This window comes from Pipistrellus kuhlii, unplaced genomic scaffold (assembly GCF_014108245.1).
Source record: "Pipistrellus kuhlii isolate mPipKuh1 unplaced genomic scaffold, mPipKuh1.p scaffold_m20_p_6, whole genome shotgun sequence".
Lineage (NCBI taxonomy): Eukaryota > Metazoa > Chordata > Mammalia > Chiroptera > Vespertilionidae > Pipistrellus > Pipistrellus kuhlii.
In genome coordinates this window covers 50704505-50718970 of record NW_023425562.1, presented here as the reverse complement: position 1 = coordinate 50718970, position 14466 = coordinate 50704505, and the positions used below count along the sequence as shown (strand labels likewise).

Sequence of the window (14466 nt, the reverse complement as noted above, 5' to 3'; positions counted from 1 at the left end):
CAATGGCACAGTCTCCCTGGTTACCCAAGCTGCGGCTCTAGGTTTACCCCTCCCTATGGGCTGTAAGCACCCTCCTGTTGTAATTGAGCCTGACTGCTATTGGCATGTTAAAGGGAGGGATTTACCTCAAGGCCAAATGGCTGCAAGAATGGCCATGACTATAATGCAGGAGTTGCTGTGCAGGGGCCAAACCTATGGAGCAAAACTCATTTCAGCAAGACTCTGATGCCCATTGAGACCACTCCTTAAGTGTGTCACTCATGGAATGGTTGGGTGGTGCTCTGGCCTGGTCTGAAGCTATCTATTGGTTGCACTGTCCCTGAAGTCTTCTAGGAGGTGCATGCGAAGATCAGCTGCTTGCTGTGCCTTGCCTGGGATCACCTGGCATGAGCTAACAGAGCGATCTGCAGATAGCTGCTACTTGTTGAGCTTCAAGGTGCTGGGGAGAAACCAACTTATGAACCAAGGCCAGCTGGTGCTGCGAGTGCTTAGTCTAGGGCCACTTAACAAGAGGTTCAGAGCAGGCCAAGGACAGACCTATGCTTGTTTGGGGTTTGTGAATCTTTGAGAAATTTTAGGAGAGTCTGCACCATGAACCAAATAGGCTATTTGTATGGAAAAGCCACTGGAAATGGCTTTGGTGTGTCTGCAAGTTGTATGGGTGAAGTCTCAGGGAATCAACAGAGTGGGTGAACAGTATTAGCTAGGATGATGAAGAGGCAGATATGGAGCCTATCTGCTGGCTCTATGGGGTGAGTGCTCAGCAAAGGAAAAAATGGTCTCTTGACTTCTGTTTGAAAGAAAGCTGTCCTTCTAACCATCATCCCAAAGCCAGACAATTTAGTTCTTTCCCATATGTCCCTGAGGCTTTTTGAACTGCTGCCCCAGCAATGGAATCCAGAGAGATGAGTCCAAATGAGTCCATACATAGGCCATTTAAGAGGAGCTGCCTGGGACTCCATCTCACTCAGTCAGAATCCAGACTGGTTTTCACAGCCAAAGTTATGGAGACTTCTCTTCCCAGCATTAGAACTCTAGGCTAGGGTACCTGGTGTGGGGCTGGAGCCCTTTGCTCCTCATGGGGAACCTCTGCAGCAGAGGTATCCCTCCTGAATTTTAACTGCCACTATGAGTGAGGGACCAGCCTCTGCTGCATCTCTGCCTCTCCTACCAGTCTTGATGGAGCTTTTTTTTTTTTTTAAATCCTTAATTATAGGACTTCTGTTCAGATTTCAGGTAATTCTGAATAATGGTTGTTCTGTACTTCAGTTGTCATTTTCCTGTGGTTGTGGGAAAAAGGGAGTAAGTACTGCATTTAACTACCCTACCATCTTGAGAGGAATCCCAGGATTATGATTTTTTATTCATAAATATGGAAAATTCAAAGTTAACTACTTAGTTTCTGGTTGTATTTGCCAATCAGTGACAGAAACAAAACCAAACCTGTGAGATTGGCTTAATTTACATTTACCCTTCATTCTCTCCCCTTTGACCTTGATTCCACCCACAAGGAATATATGTTTTCAGAATACCTCTGAGAATATTTTCCAAACATCAGTACAGTGTGTTTCCTCAGCATAAGATAAATAGAATTCTATGTGAGGTGCACCATATATGAGGTATTCATCTCACCTTATAAAAATAAAATGGCCGCAAATTGAGAACTTCAATAATCCAGGGAAAAGTACGAGGTGAGCTATAAGCAAAGAGCACAATTTCCAAACAACAGGCCATCAAAGAACGATGGAATATATCTTGCTCTAAAAGAACCTTGGAAAAGAGAAAGACCACAGTTTAATATTTCTAACAATTTCAGTCTTTGTCACTCTATAAAGAAGACTATAGAAATAAAATAAAATCACTTGTACACATTATATTATACTAGATTATCAAAGATAAAAATTTAAATTCTCAAACTGATAAAGAGTTTTCTTATATAATCCTGCTCTATGATAGACATATTTAAATGAGACATAGATCACAACCTGCTTTGAAAATTGAGCAAATAACAAAATAGTCCATATCCCATTAAAAGGAAAGCATTAGAAAAATTTTAATAGGTTTTATTACCAGTCTTTTGTCAACATAAGGGCTTATTAATAAAAATGAGAAAGTAAAAGGTATTATAATATCATGGTTAAGACTTTAAAGAGTTCAGAGAAAGAGTTATTTTACTAAGACAAATTCATGTTTCATCACTGAATTTAAGATTCAACATCAGTTTTTAGTATTAAACAGGCTATTTATTGCCATCCTTTCAAATATCATTCCAAATCAACAAAGAGAATAAGAAACAGAAACTATTCTATAGAAAACTAGGAGTCATCTCGAACTGCAAATCATCCTACATAATAGAGCTAATATGATAATTAGACCCAACAGAGGAACGACTGTCCAAATGACATTCTGGACAACCATCCAGATGACCTTCCAGACAAAGCCAGGGCTGCAAGGGCCAGCCAAGGCAGTGAGGTGTTGCAAGGGCCGAGGCTGCGAGGGGCTGCAAGTACCAAGGCTGTGAGAGCCAAGCCCTTTGCACAAATTTCATGCATCAAGCCTCTAGTCTTATCTAATAAGAGTAATATGCAAAATTGACTGTACCTCCACTACATCCACAAGTGCACCAGCCAATCAGGAATTAGTATGCAAATTAACCCCAACCAAGGTGGCTGCAGCCACTGAGTGAGCAGGAGGTTTGGATTTCCCTGGCAATGAAGAAAGCCAAGCCTCCCGCACACCCTAGTTGGCCATGGACTCCACTCAAGGCTACAAAGTTTCAATTATAGAAGATAAATAAATCCCAACAAAAATGGCAGCAGAGGCCAAAACCGGTTTGGCTCAGTGGTAGAGTGTCGGTCTGCGGACTGAAAGGTCCCGGGTTCGATTCCGGTCAAGGGCATGTACCTTGGTTGCGGGCACATTCCCAGGAGGGGGTGTGCAAGAGGCAGCTGGTTGATGTTCCTCTCTCATCGACGTTCTAGCTCTCTATCTCTCTCCTTTCCTCTCTGTGAAAAATCAATAAAATATATTTAAAAAAAAAAGAAAAAGAAAAAGAAAAACTTAAAAAAAAAAAAAAATGGCAGCAGACACGGAGCTGGAGAGAGCAGGAGGCTTGAGTTGCAGCTGGTAATGGATGAAGCCAAGCTTCCACAGCCCTGACCTGCCTTGGCCTCTGTTCAAGGCTACAAAATTTCAATTATAGAAGATAAATTAATCCCAGATACCAGGGATTCCACTTGGGTCGCTAGAGGGTGTGGTCAGCCTGCAAACCCCCACAGGCCCCTCACCCAGGCTGCCCTGCATCCCAAGGGAACCCCCGCCTTGATCCGGGACACCCTTCAAGGCAAACCAGCTGGCCCCCACCCATGCACCAGGTCTGTACCCTAATAAGAGTAATATGCAAATTGACCATCACCCCAACACATAAGATGGCTGCCCCCATGTGAACACAAGATGACCATCACAAGATGGCTAGCAGGGGAGGGCAATTGAGAGGGAGGGACCAGGCCTGCAAGAGAGGGCACTTGTGGGTGACTAGGCCAGCAGAGGGAAGTTTTGGGTGATCGGGCCTACAAGAAAGGGCAGTTGGGGGGGAACCCAGGCCTACAAGGGAGAGTAGCTGGGGGGAGGGACCAGGCCTGCAGGAGAGGGCAGTTAGGGGTGACCAGGCCTGCAGGGGATGGTAGGTAGGGGCAAACAGGCTGGCAGGAGAGCAGTTAAGACATCCCTCAAGGAGTCCCAGATTGGAGGGGGTGCAGGCTGGGCTGAGGGACATCCCCCGCTCCCAATGCACAAATTTCATCCTCTGGGCCGCTAGTCTATATAATAAAAGTCTAGCAAATATTATGGTGGAATGACTGGTTGCTGCCACCAGTGCCGTTGTGGAGTTCGAGGGCCCCAGGGCCAGTTGCGCTGCCACCACCAAGGTGCTAGTAAAGAACGTGAAGGTGGCCAGTATGAGCATGCAGCTTGAGATGAAGGCTTTGTGGGACGAATTCAATCAGCTGGGCTCTGAGATGATCAGGGTTCCCCTCTCCCTGCCTCGACCCTCCCCACATGAAGCTAGTCTCAGGCAGCAGGCTTTGGCCCAATCCACACAAGTGAGACTGAGAAGTGGGGTAGGGGGCACAGCCTGGTCACCTGTAGGTGCCTCTTGGTGTGGGCCAGCTTCTTTGCTGAGTCCTGGCTCTAGTGACAGCAACCTGGTGCCCTGGGTTAGAGGGTACTACTCAGGATGCCAGGAAGGCAGCAGAGAGAAACCCTGTGGATCTACCACTGGACCAGCAGCCCAGGACCCAGGACTGCCAGAAATGGACCAGCTCAGAGTACATCGAGCTTAGGGGAAAGGCAGCCGCCTGTGAGAAGCCTTGCTGCCAGCCAGATCCCAGTGGATCTCACCTCAAAGGAAAGTAGATCTTTGGTTCCTTAGTTCAGTCTATCCCACCTAAAGAGGAGCAGCTGGGTAGATTTTAGGGGAGAATTAAAACTCTAAAACAGTGTGTTCTGTTCCATGGAGATTGCTACCAGATTGTCTTAGGCCTAAATTCAGGGTGATTGTGGGAACTGGCTCTGCCACTGGGGCCTGTGTCTTCCAATTGATCTGTATTGTTGTAAGGCCAGAAAGAGAAGAAGGGGAACAAGTTTTTCAATGCAATGAATTTGAGTAACAGATAAAGGTGAGTGCCAGGCTGTGTCTAATGTACACACAAAGATGCCAGCTCTGAGTCAGCTTGGCCAAAGGGAGCTCAGGGTGTTTGCAGAGCCTGCTCCTGGTTTCTGTTTCCTTGCTGAGACTATCCTCCATGGAAAGCCTGGGGCCCATGCTCAGCTCCAGCTCAGTGAGTCTTCTCCAGGCCTCTCTCCCCAGCTGGCCACGGCCCAGATTGGCCCTCCTACCCTGATCAGGAGAAGAGCCAGCTGGACCCCACCAGTGTACGAATTTGTGCACTGGGCCTCTAGTACATTTATAAAGACTAGAAGTAGATGGAAGGATGACAAATTACTAAGAATTAAGTAAAATGGTCAAACATAAGAGCCTGAAGAGACACACTAAAAACAAATTTATTCTTTGCAACCTGAGAAGAAACAAAGCAACCAAAGGCACAGGAAGAATAGAAAGCAGTGGTTGGGCAAGGGACCAACATGGATAGATGTTGTAGTTAGAACTATGCCTACCCAACCCCCACTCTAAGGAGTCAGAAGATAGGCTTCTAGTCTATCCCAACAGAGAACCTTAGAATTATTCTTTGTAGAACTGAACTGGAGAGACTTGAAATTGAAGACTGAAGTTTTAGGTAGAAATTTGCAGACTAAATTGGGACATCAAGTTTCCCTTCCTTGTTCTGCTCAACCACAGCAACTGTGAAGCAAAAGATTAGCAGATACTTCTCTAGAGAAAACAAAATATTAGCAAAACAGTTGAGGGTCTCTAATTCTACATAATCACCTGAGGCTGGTGAGCTTTTATTTTTTTTTAAATATGTTTTTATTGGTTTTAGAGAGAGAGGAAAGGAGAAGGATGGAAGAAAGGTTGGAGGGAGGGAGGGGGGAGGTTAGGGGAAAGAAGAAAGAGAGAGAGAGAGAGAGAGACAGAGAGAGACAGAGAGAGAGAAAGAGAGAGAGACAGACATCGATGTGACAAACGTCTATTGGTTGCCTCCTGCACATGCCCTGACCGGGGATTGAACCCATAACCTGTGCATGTGCCCTGACTGGGAATCAAACCTTTCGGGACAATGCTCAACCAATTGAACTACACTGTGAGGGCAAGGCTGGTGGATTTTTATTCCCACTCTTGCATACAGAGCTTTTGAATCAAACTGTCTGTCAACATAAGGGTTTATTAGTGTCTCATTTTTAGTGCCTCATCTAAATAAAAGTAAAAGTAAACATCCAAGAATGACCCAACATTAGAGGAAAACCTCCCACTGAAAGACAAAGATCAAAATAAACAGAAAAGAAACAGAGGAAACAGACAATTCAAGAAACAGAACACAACTTCCAAGAAATCTAAATTAATAACCCCAGAGAGAAAGAGATCTTAGAAATTAAAATATAGCTATAATAAAAAACGGTATTAGGATTGAATGATGAAAGTTGAATAAATATCCTGACAATTATTAAAAAAAAAAAAAAAAGAGAGCCAGTGGTGTGGCTCAATTGGTTGACTATCATTCCAAGCACAAAGTGGTCACTGGTTAGATTCCCAGTCAGGTCACATACATAGGTTTCCGGCTTGATCCCCAGTAGGGGGCATGCAGAAGGCAGCTAATTGATATTTCTATCTCTCCCTCTCCTTTCCTCTCTCTAAAAAATAAATAAAACATAATTTCTTAAAGTAAAAGAAAAATAAGAGAAGAAATTAATTCTGAACATCCCTCATCTGAAAAATAAAATCTACAGTGAGATCAATCAGTGGGCAATATATTACATAAGAAAGAAGGCAATAAAATGACCTAAAGCTGCTGGACATATTTTTGGGATTAAAGGAACAATTTTGCTCAGTTGTTGTTGAGTGTCTACTTATGAACCAGGAGGTCACAGTTTGATTCCCATTCAGGAATCAAATCAGAAAAATCAAATCATAGTTGATATTTCTATCTTTCTCTCTCTTCCTCTCTGAAATCAATGTAATTTAAAAATATATATATTTATTGATTTCAGAGAGGAAGGGAGAGAAAGATAGAAATATCAACTATGAGAATCATTGATGGGCTGCCTCCTGCAGGTCCCCTACTTGGAATCAAGCCCACAATCTGGGCATGTGCCCTAACCAGGAACTGAATCCAGGATCTCCTGATCATGCCAGCCGGGCCAGGCTTAAGATTTATGAATCTTGCTAGTTGCTGAGAGAGGCAATTTACTTACTGACATGTCCATTCCATGAAGTCTTCGTGTTTCCTGAACCATTATAGTCTCTAGTATTTTATAATACAAAATTTCTGCAAGCTTTAGTCTGTTTACAGCAAAGTCTTAGAGGGGGAAAAAAGGGAAAATGTGTTAATGAAACATAGCTGTTAAGGACTTAAAAACAAAACACATAAACTTAAATAAATTAAGAAAGCAGGGAACCCTGGCTGGTTGCTCAATAATTAAAGCCACAGCCCAAAGAGTCAGGGATTCAATCCCAGGTCAAGGGTATGTACCTCAGTTGCAGGTTTGATCCCCGGCCTTGGTTGGGGTACAAATGGGAGATAACCAATTAATGTGTCTCTCATTGATGGTTTTGTGTCTTTCCCAACCCTCCTCCCTCCCCTCTACTCTCTCTCTAAAAGAAAAAAAAAAAGAATAGCTGGGAAGGAAAAACTTGAATTTCTACTTTTTTGGGAGGACAATCTATTTTTATTGCTGTATTAAGTTTAATTTTGTCTTCTTACCTATGTGAGATCCTGGTTGTTCATCTGTTGATTGAGTATAGTGTTGACAGAAAGCCTCTCCTATTTCTTTCACTATTTTCATAATATTTTCCATAGGATTACGCATACAAGATCTATTAAATATAACAGGAATTCAATTACCAGGGAAAAAAGAACAACCCAGCCTACCAACATTTCTTCTTTTAATGATTATCTTTGTTTTTCATGATCAAAGTTCTAGTCTCAGTTGTATACCTAGAGAGTCCCAAATAAGATGAATCCAAAGAGGCCCACACCAAGACACATCATAATTAAAATGCCAAAGTTTAAAGACAAGAGAAAATCTTAAAAGCAGCAAGAGAAAAGCAGTTAAGTTACCTACAAGGGAGCAACCATACAACTATCAGCTGATTTCTGAACAGAAACTTTGCAGGCAGAAAGGAGTAGCAAGAAATATTCAAAGTGGGTACACTGGCTCTGGTGTCTCCTGAGAGGTGCTAAGTCAACTGCTGCCTGTGCCCTGCATGGGGCCACCCGACATGAGCTACAGAATGATCTGCAGATAGGTTCTACTTGTGTTGGGCTTGGAGGTGCCCAGGAGGCCAAGCTATGAACCTTAGAAAGCTGCTGCTAGTGCTGGGCGTGTGACCACTTATCAAGACATATGGGCACGACGATAAGGCCAGCTGCTGCTTGTTTAAGAGATTTATGGAAGTCTGAAGTCTGAGCCAGGAAAGGCCATTCATATGGAAAATCCACAGCAAACAGCTTGGGTGGGGATGCAAACTGGGTGGGGCGGGGTCTCGGGGTATCATCAGGACTGGTGAACAGTGTTGGTCAGGTTGATGGAGACTCAGATATGGCTACTGCCTGTTGGCTCTGTGGTAAGGGAGGTCTCAGCCAAGGAACAATGACCTCTGCTAGTAATTCTATCTGGGAGAAGGCTGGCCCTAGTTTTTGTCCTGATGCCAGACAATTTAGTTCATCTCTGTATGCCCTTGGATCCTTTTAATTTATCCCAGTGCTGGAGCTCAGGGGGAGTGAGTCTGAGTCTGTGCATAGGTCCTTTAAGAGGAACTACCTGGGACTTAAGCAGCCTCTGTGACACTCAGCCACAACCCCACTTGTTTTTACAGCCTGAAGTTATGGGGACTACTCTTTCTGGCACTGGAATCCTGGGCTGAGGATCTGGTGTGGGGTTGGGATCCTTTGCTCCTCACTGGGGGAGGTTCGCTGACAAGATATCCCTCCTGATTTTTAACTGCCACATATGGATGTCCAACCAGCCCGTTCTGGCTTCTGCTCTTCCTAGAGTCTCAATGTGCCTTCTTTAATTCTCTAGTTGTTGGGCTTCTGTTGAAACAGATTTCAGGCTGTTCTGAATGATGGCTGTTCTGTGTTTTAGTTGTAATTTTAATGTGATTGTGGAAGAGGAATGCTGCATTTACCTATGCTATCATCTTTGTGCTAGACTTCTTATTTCTTTTTTTGTATGCCTTTTCTTTTTTTAAAAAAATGTATTTTTATTAAGTTTTTACAGAGAGGAAGGGAGAGGAATAGAGAGTTAGAAACATCAATGAGAGAGAAACATCAATCAGCTGACTCCTGCATACTCTCTACTGGGGATGTGCCTGCAACCAAGGTATACGCCCTTGACCAGAATCGAATCTGGGACTCTTCAGTCCTCATACCAACACTCTATCCACTGAGTCAAACCGGTTAGGGCTATCTGCCTTTTCTTAACCTTTCTCCATTTTCATTGTTTTAGCCCTTTCTTTACCTACACAAAGTATCTCTAGTGCTATTGAAATATGTCTTTTTCCTCCATGACCTACACTGAATAATTAAAGCTTAAAATATTTTTAGAATAAAAAAATTATCAGCTTTACTTTTTTCATGAATTCTATTTTTCTTTTCTTTCTCTCTCTCTCTCTTCCACTCTTCTTTCTTTTTGCAGCGACCTGATAAAAAAAAATTATTGCTTGAAATTAGCAGGAAATTAAAAAAAAGTTTTGTGGGTTTTTTTTTTTTTGGTTCAAATGTGTTAAATGAACTGTTCAAGCTCCACTTTACCTCAGTATAAAATTTGAAAAAAAAGGGCTATAATTTGGAGCCTAAGAAGATAAGGTTAACTATGCAAATCAAAATCAATTATCTTTTCAATATTCTAAGTAATTTAAAAATATTGATCTTCTCTAAACACTTATTGAACCCTATTCTTCCTCCAATATAGCTCTGTTGTTCTGTATAATTGTTGTTTACATTTCTATGATTTTCAGGACAATTAGCTTTGTAAGGCCAGACACAACAGGTATCTTATTAGCTATCAAGTCCAACTCCAGGAGGTTCACAATGAACATATGATAAATGAATTTTCTTTTTATGTCATTCCTCTTGTTGGGTGTTTTTTTAATTAATGAACCCACATAAGTACCTATAAAATTTTATAAGTAACTATAAAATTTCTAGAACTCAACTGATTAAACTGGTTTAGCAAGACACTAGTTAAGGGGGTATCAGTGGACTTCTAGCCTGGCACTGGTTGAAACAGACAATGGAAGATGTCCAGGTTAGGGGATGACAGTGATGCAGGGGTACAGAGAGGGTAGAGGTCTGAGCATGAGAGCAGAGGCCCCAGCAGCAACACCCAGGACCAGGAGAGAAAGCCATAAAAAAGCTTGGCTACCTGGTTGTTTGGAGGAACTACAAAGGGATCTTGGAATCAGTTGTGCTAATTTGTCCAGAAGTGAAGGGCCTTTTAATGAGATGATAGCAGAAGGTGTCCTACCCAACCCACCTGATCTAAGAGGGTTCTGCCTAATACGATCAGGGAGTCATACTGGTCTTAACATGCTTCTTTTCTTCTCCCTCTTTCCCCCTTCTGGCCTTTTTGTCCAGGATTTCCTGTCTCCCAGTGTTCTCCACTAGTCCTGAGAATCCTTGACTTTCAGAAAGCCAATTGTTCTCCAATCACCTTTAGGACCTGGAGGACCTGATATTAGATCTGGAATGCATCATGGACCATCTTTTCCAGTGTGATATCTCTCTCTTCTTTTCAAGGTGTACAGGAGGACCTTAAATATAAGTAGTATTTTTCAATGCCTGAGAATGTTCCCAATCTTTCAGCCTGGGATCATTAGTTCATGTTGTTCAATAGTTTCACTTCTTTAATTTTAGTTTTTTAAAATTTTTATTGTTTTCAGAGAAAGAGATTCACTTCTCCTTATTTTTTTCACTTCTCCTTTTATTTCCTATTGCAAATGTGCTTGTTTTTCTTTCATAGACATAATTTCTGCTGATGCATTATACACACTCCTCTAGTTTACTCATTTCTTACCACTATTCAGAATGAGAATTATAAACACAAGGAGATAAAGGGCAATCAGCACATATTTGAAGGGCTTCAGTTGCTCTTGAAGGTCAGCGTAAATTTTAGGATTCCAGCGTAGCAAAATTATCACTGAGCAAACATCAAACTTCCCAATTATCAGTGTCTTCCTGCTGATCAGGAAAGCTATCTCATTGTTCCATACTTTTGGAGTAGAAGAAGGAGCATAAATTTGTAAGGATACTTAATGGTCATTTTAATGAACTGCTAAAAGCTGAGTGAGAGACTACTGTGTGAGAAGTAGGAGACTCCTGGTGCTACAGTCTTGGGGGAAGAGAGGGCAAATTGTCCTGGGTTTTATCTTTGGAATCCCACCAGGTTCTTACAATTGTCTCTTTTTAAACAATTGCAAAAAATATATTTTAAGGCTGCACCATCAATATGTAACTCCTCCATTTTATAAACATTTAGCTTGAACCCATTTAAAACTAAAGCAAAAAGGAAAACAATAATGTATAACTTAGGGATAGTTACCAGAATGGAATGTCATAGCTAAATAACCTTTCAGATATATTTAACCTTTAAAGTCTATAATAATATGAATATTGATATGAAATTTTTAAAAGATACTTCTATCTGATATTAGGTCAATACATTTTGTGATTGAAATGGTATGGTAAAACTTTCCCAATGTATATCCACTCTCTTAAGAATTCTGAATATACTAAATACAAAAATGGAATACAAAATTTAAGAGACATTTAGAAAAATAATAGTACTGAACTTACTCAAAAATATTTATAAGTTGTTCACTTGGTGCATTTTTCAGCCCAGTCACAATACTCTGTAATCGGCTCACACTTTGAGTGGCTGACGCAACAGGAGTAATGATTGCTTCTTTTTCTCGTAAATATCGTCGCCCTGTTAGGGGAGTTGAAGGTGCAAATGATGTTTTCTGTAAAAAAAAAGAAAAATCTGTGAGGTTAAAAAGTTACCTTCCCCTTCATTATGTATTTAATTCAGTATATATATCATCTTCTCTATTCAAATTTAGTAAGCTACTTTTTCCCCTTCCTCTTCTGGTTATCCACCAAATTTTTAGCAATATCATGTTAATAACATCCTTAAATTTGAGTAACACTTTTTCAAAGCATAATCTCATTTTCTCTTCTTAACATTCACTTAAAAATAACATATACATTTTCATTTTACTTATAAGAGAACAGGCACAGAGAATTTAAAAACCCTGTTTAAGCTGATGAAGTTAATGGCAGGCAGAGCTTGGACTAAAACTTAGGTTGTCTATCTTCCAGATAAGTGATTTTTAACTAGTGTGCTGCAAGAATTTTTAAAGCATGTAATACCTGACTATTTAGTCAGGGACACTGATCTTTTTTCCTTTATATTGTCAAATTAAAAAATTATAACAGGCCCTCCCCCAAAAAACTAACAACAGCCAACACAACAAATACTGTCCATTGTGAATGCCCTGTCTTGAACCATAAATATATAGGTTATATAACAGAGTTCAAGTTATTAGCCGCATCGCAAAAGGTTGTATCTGACTAGTTAATTATACTAGAAATCCTTATATACAAGTATAGGCACCTGATTTTTTTTTTTAAAATATATTTTATTGATCCCTGTACAGAGAGGAAGGCAGAGAGATAGAGAGTTAGAAACATAAATGAGAGAGTCATTGATCAGCTGCCTCTTGCACACCCCCTACTGGGGATATGCCCGCAACCAAGGTACATGCCCTTGACCGGAATCGAACCCAGGGCCCTTCAGTCCCCAAGCCGACGCTCTATCCATTGAGCCAAATCGGTCCCGGCTAGGCACCTGATTTTTTTTAAAAGCCACTTTGTAGCAAAAAGTGTAGGTAATTATTATTATTATTATTATTATTATTATTATTTGGTAAATCAGAAGTATAACTGATTTTTTGGTCAGACTGGCAAAATATATTTCTTTGGTGTGCTACAGAATTATACTGATTAAGTTTATGTGTGTCATGAAATGAAAAAGTTTGAAAACTAGTGTTCTTGACTAGTGACTTTTCCATTAAACCTTATGCTCCAATCCACTTTACACTTTATACACAGAATTAAGCCTTGGCTATTAATAATCAAGTCCAGGGTTTTATAGTCGAAGCACAGCAAGAGCACATAATTTTCATGGATAGGAAAGCAAACTAAATTTGAAAGCAGTGAAATAGTGGCTAGTGATAAAAAGATTAGGAAGAAACCATAAATCCTTATGTCAAGACAGATTCTCTACTGAAAAACCCAAACATTCTGGGAAAATATATCCAAAATATGAAAAATAGCAAGAAATGTGGTAAAAATACTAAATGGCATAGTTTTTAAAAATTACCTTTTAAGGCTTTCATGGGAAATATGAATTAGTAGAAGAAACCCAAGATTTAGCTTGAAAGATGCTTCTGCTGTTAGTAGAATCATATATAGAGAGAAAAAGATCATTCAAGACTGAGGCCAGTCTAGGTTATATTACTTTTTCAAAGTGTTGTTGAAGGTTACATTCCACATTAGCCTGTCCTGTCAGTTTCCCTAATGGGGTGTCACCAGTGAACTTTCGAGGAGTTCCAATTTCCTCATCTGCATCGGCTCCCAAAAAGATCCTCTCATCAAAATCACCAACAGTTAAAACATATTCTTCATACTCCTTGTTCACTGCTTTGCTGAGAAAAAAAAAATCACTTTAAGCTGCAAGAATAAAAGCAAGTAACAGAATAAAACACAATGGATTTATCTTGATTTGAAGATAGATTTAGACTCCACAGTCTGGAAAAGCTGATAACTTTCTAGTGTTGTTGCTTTTAAAAAAAATATTTCTTTTACTGATTTTTAGGGAGCAAGAAAGGGAAGAGAGAAACACTGATGCGAGAAGGAGACATCTATCAGTTGCCTCCTGCACATGCTCTACTGGGGATCAAGCCTGCAATCTGCACTTGTTCCCTGACAAGGAATCAACTAGCAACCCCTTGGTGCATGACAATGCCCACCCAACTGAGCCACACTCTTTTTTATTAAGTCTGCTCATCTAATGATATCAGAGGCTCCTACCTGATGACCATTCTTCACATTCACATACATAGCAATAAATTACTTTGAAAGGTGAGTGAAAGAGAATATATACTTAATCTGAAAACTAGTTGAACCTAATTAAGATCTGATTACTGAGGCAATAGTGGCTTTGAAATATAAACACATTCTGAATTTGCCAACATTTGGTTAATAAAAAGTCAAATACAGAAGAAACTGGGCCTGTTTATGACTTTCTCTTCAAAGTAGCTGCTAAGTACCAATGGTTCCTCAAAATAAATGTAAAGGCAACAAAGCTTAGGGACAACACTCACTCAATGTCACTAGAGCAGTAGGAACTTGAATATAATGTTTCACTTAATAAATTGCAACAAATTATTATTGACAACCTATACTATATTAGACACCATTAGTGGTAGATACTTACCTATTATCAGTAAAATTGGAAAAGTCCAGGAGGCATTCTCCTTTTAAAATCTAAGAGGAAAAAGTCATTATGTGACATCATATAATTAAGCATATTAGCATATTTATCTAAATTTTTATCTAAATTTTCACATTGGTAGTTGTTTTAAATCATACAAACACAAAATAAAATTACTAAATATTTCTTTCAGGCCAGTAAAACTAAATCAGCATGCAAAAATATTAAAAACCATTTAAAAGTCAAGGCTTTTTTTCTTTTTTAAAAAGAAAATTGCCTTTTAAAATTTATTAT

The 14466-nt window shown here is 40.2% G+C and overlaps 1 protein-coding gene across 7 annotated transcripts in view; it reads right to left on the bottom strand.

Annotated features, from left to right (window-relative positions):
* Positions 1-14466, bottom strand: part of RBL1 (RB transcriptional corepressor like 1) — a 58912-nt gene that overhangs the window by 31997 nt on the left and 12449 nt on the right. For 4 of the 7 annotated variants that reach the window (XM_036418700.2, XM_036418702.2, XM_045574364.1 and 1 more), the window contains 6 exons: positions 14176-14225; positions 13198-13384; positions 11472-11638; positions 7377-7489; positions 6868-6971; positions 1633-1770 (listed from right to left, as the gene is read on the bottom strand). In XM_036418700.2, coding sequence (XP_036274593.1) covers positions 1633-1770; positions 6868-6971; positions 7377-7489; positions 11472-11638; positions 13198-13384; positions 14176-14225 — 759 coding nt within the window. The other 3 variants (XM_045574367.1, XM_036418703.2, XM_045574366.1) reach the window with 3 other exon arrangements.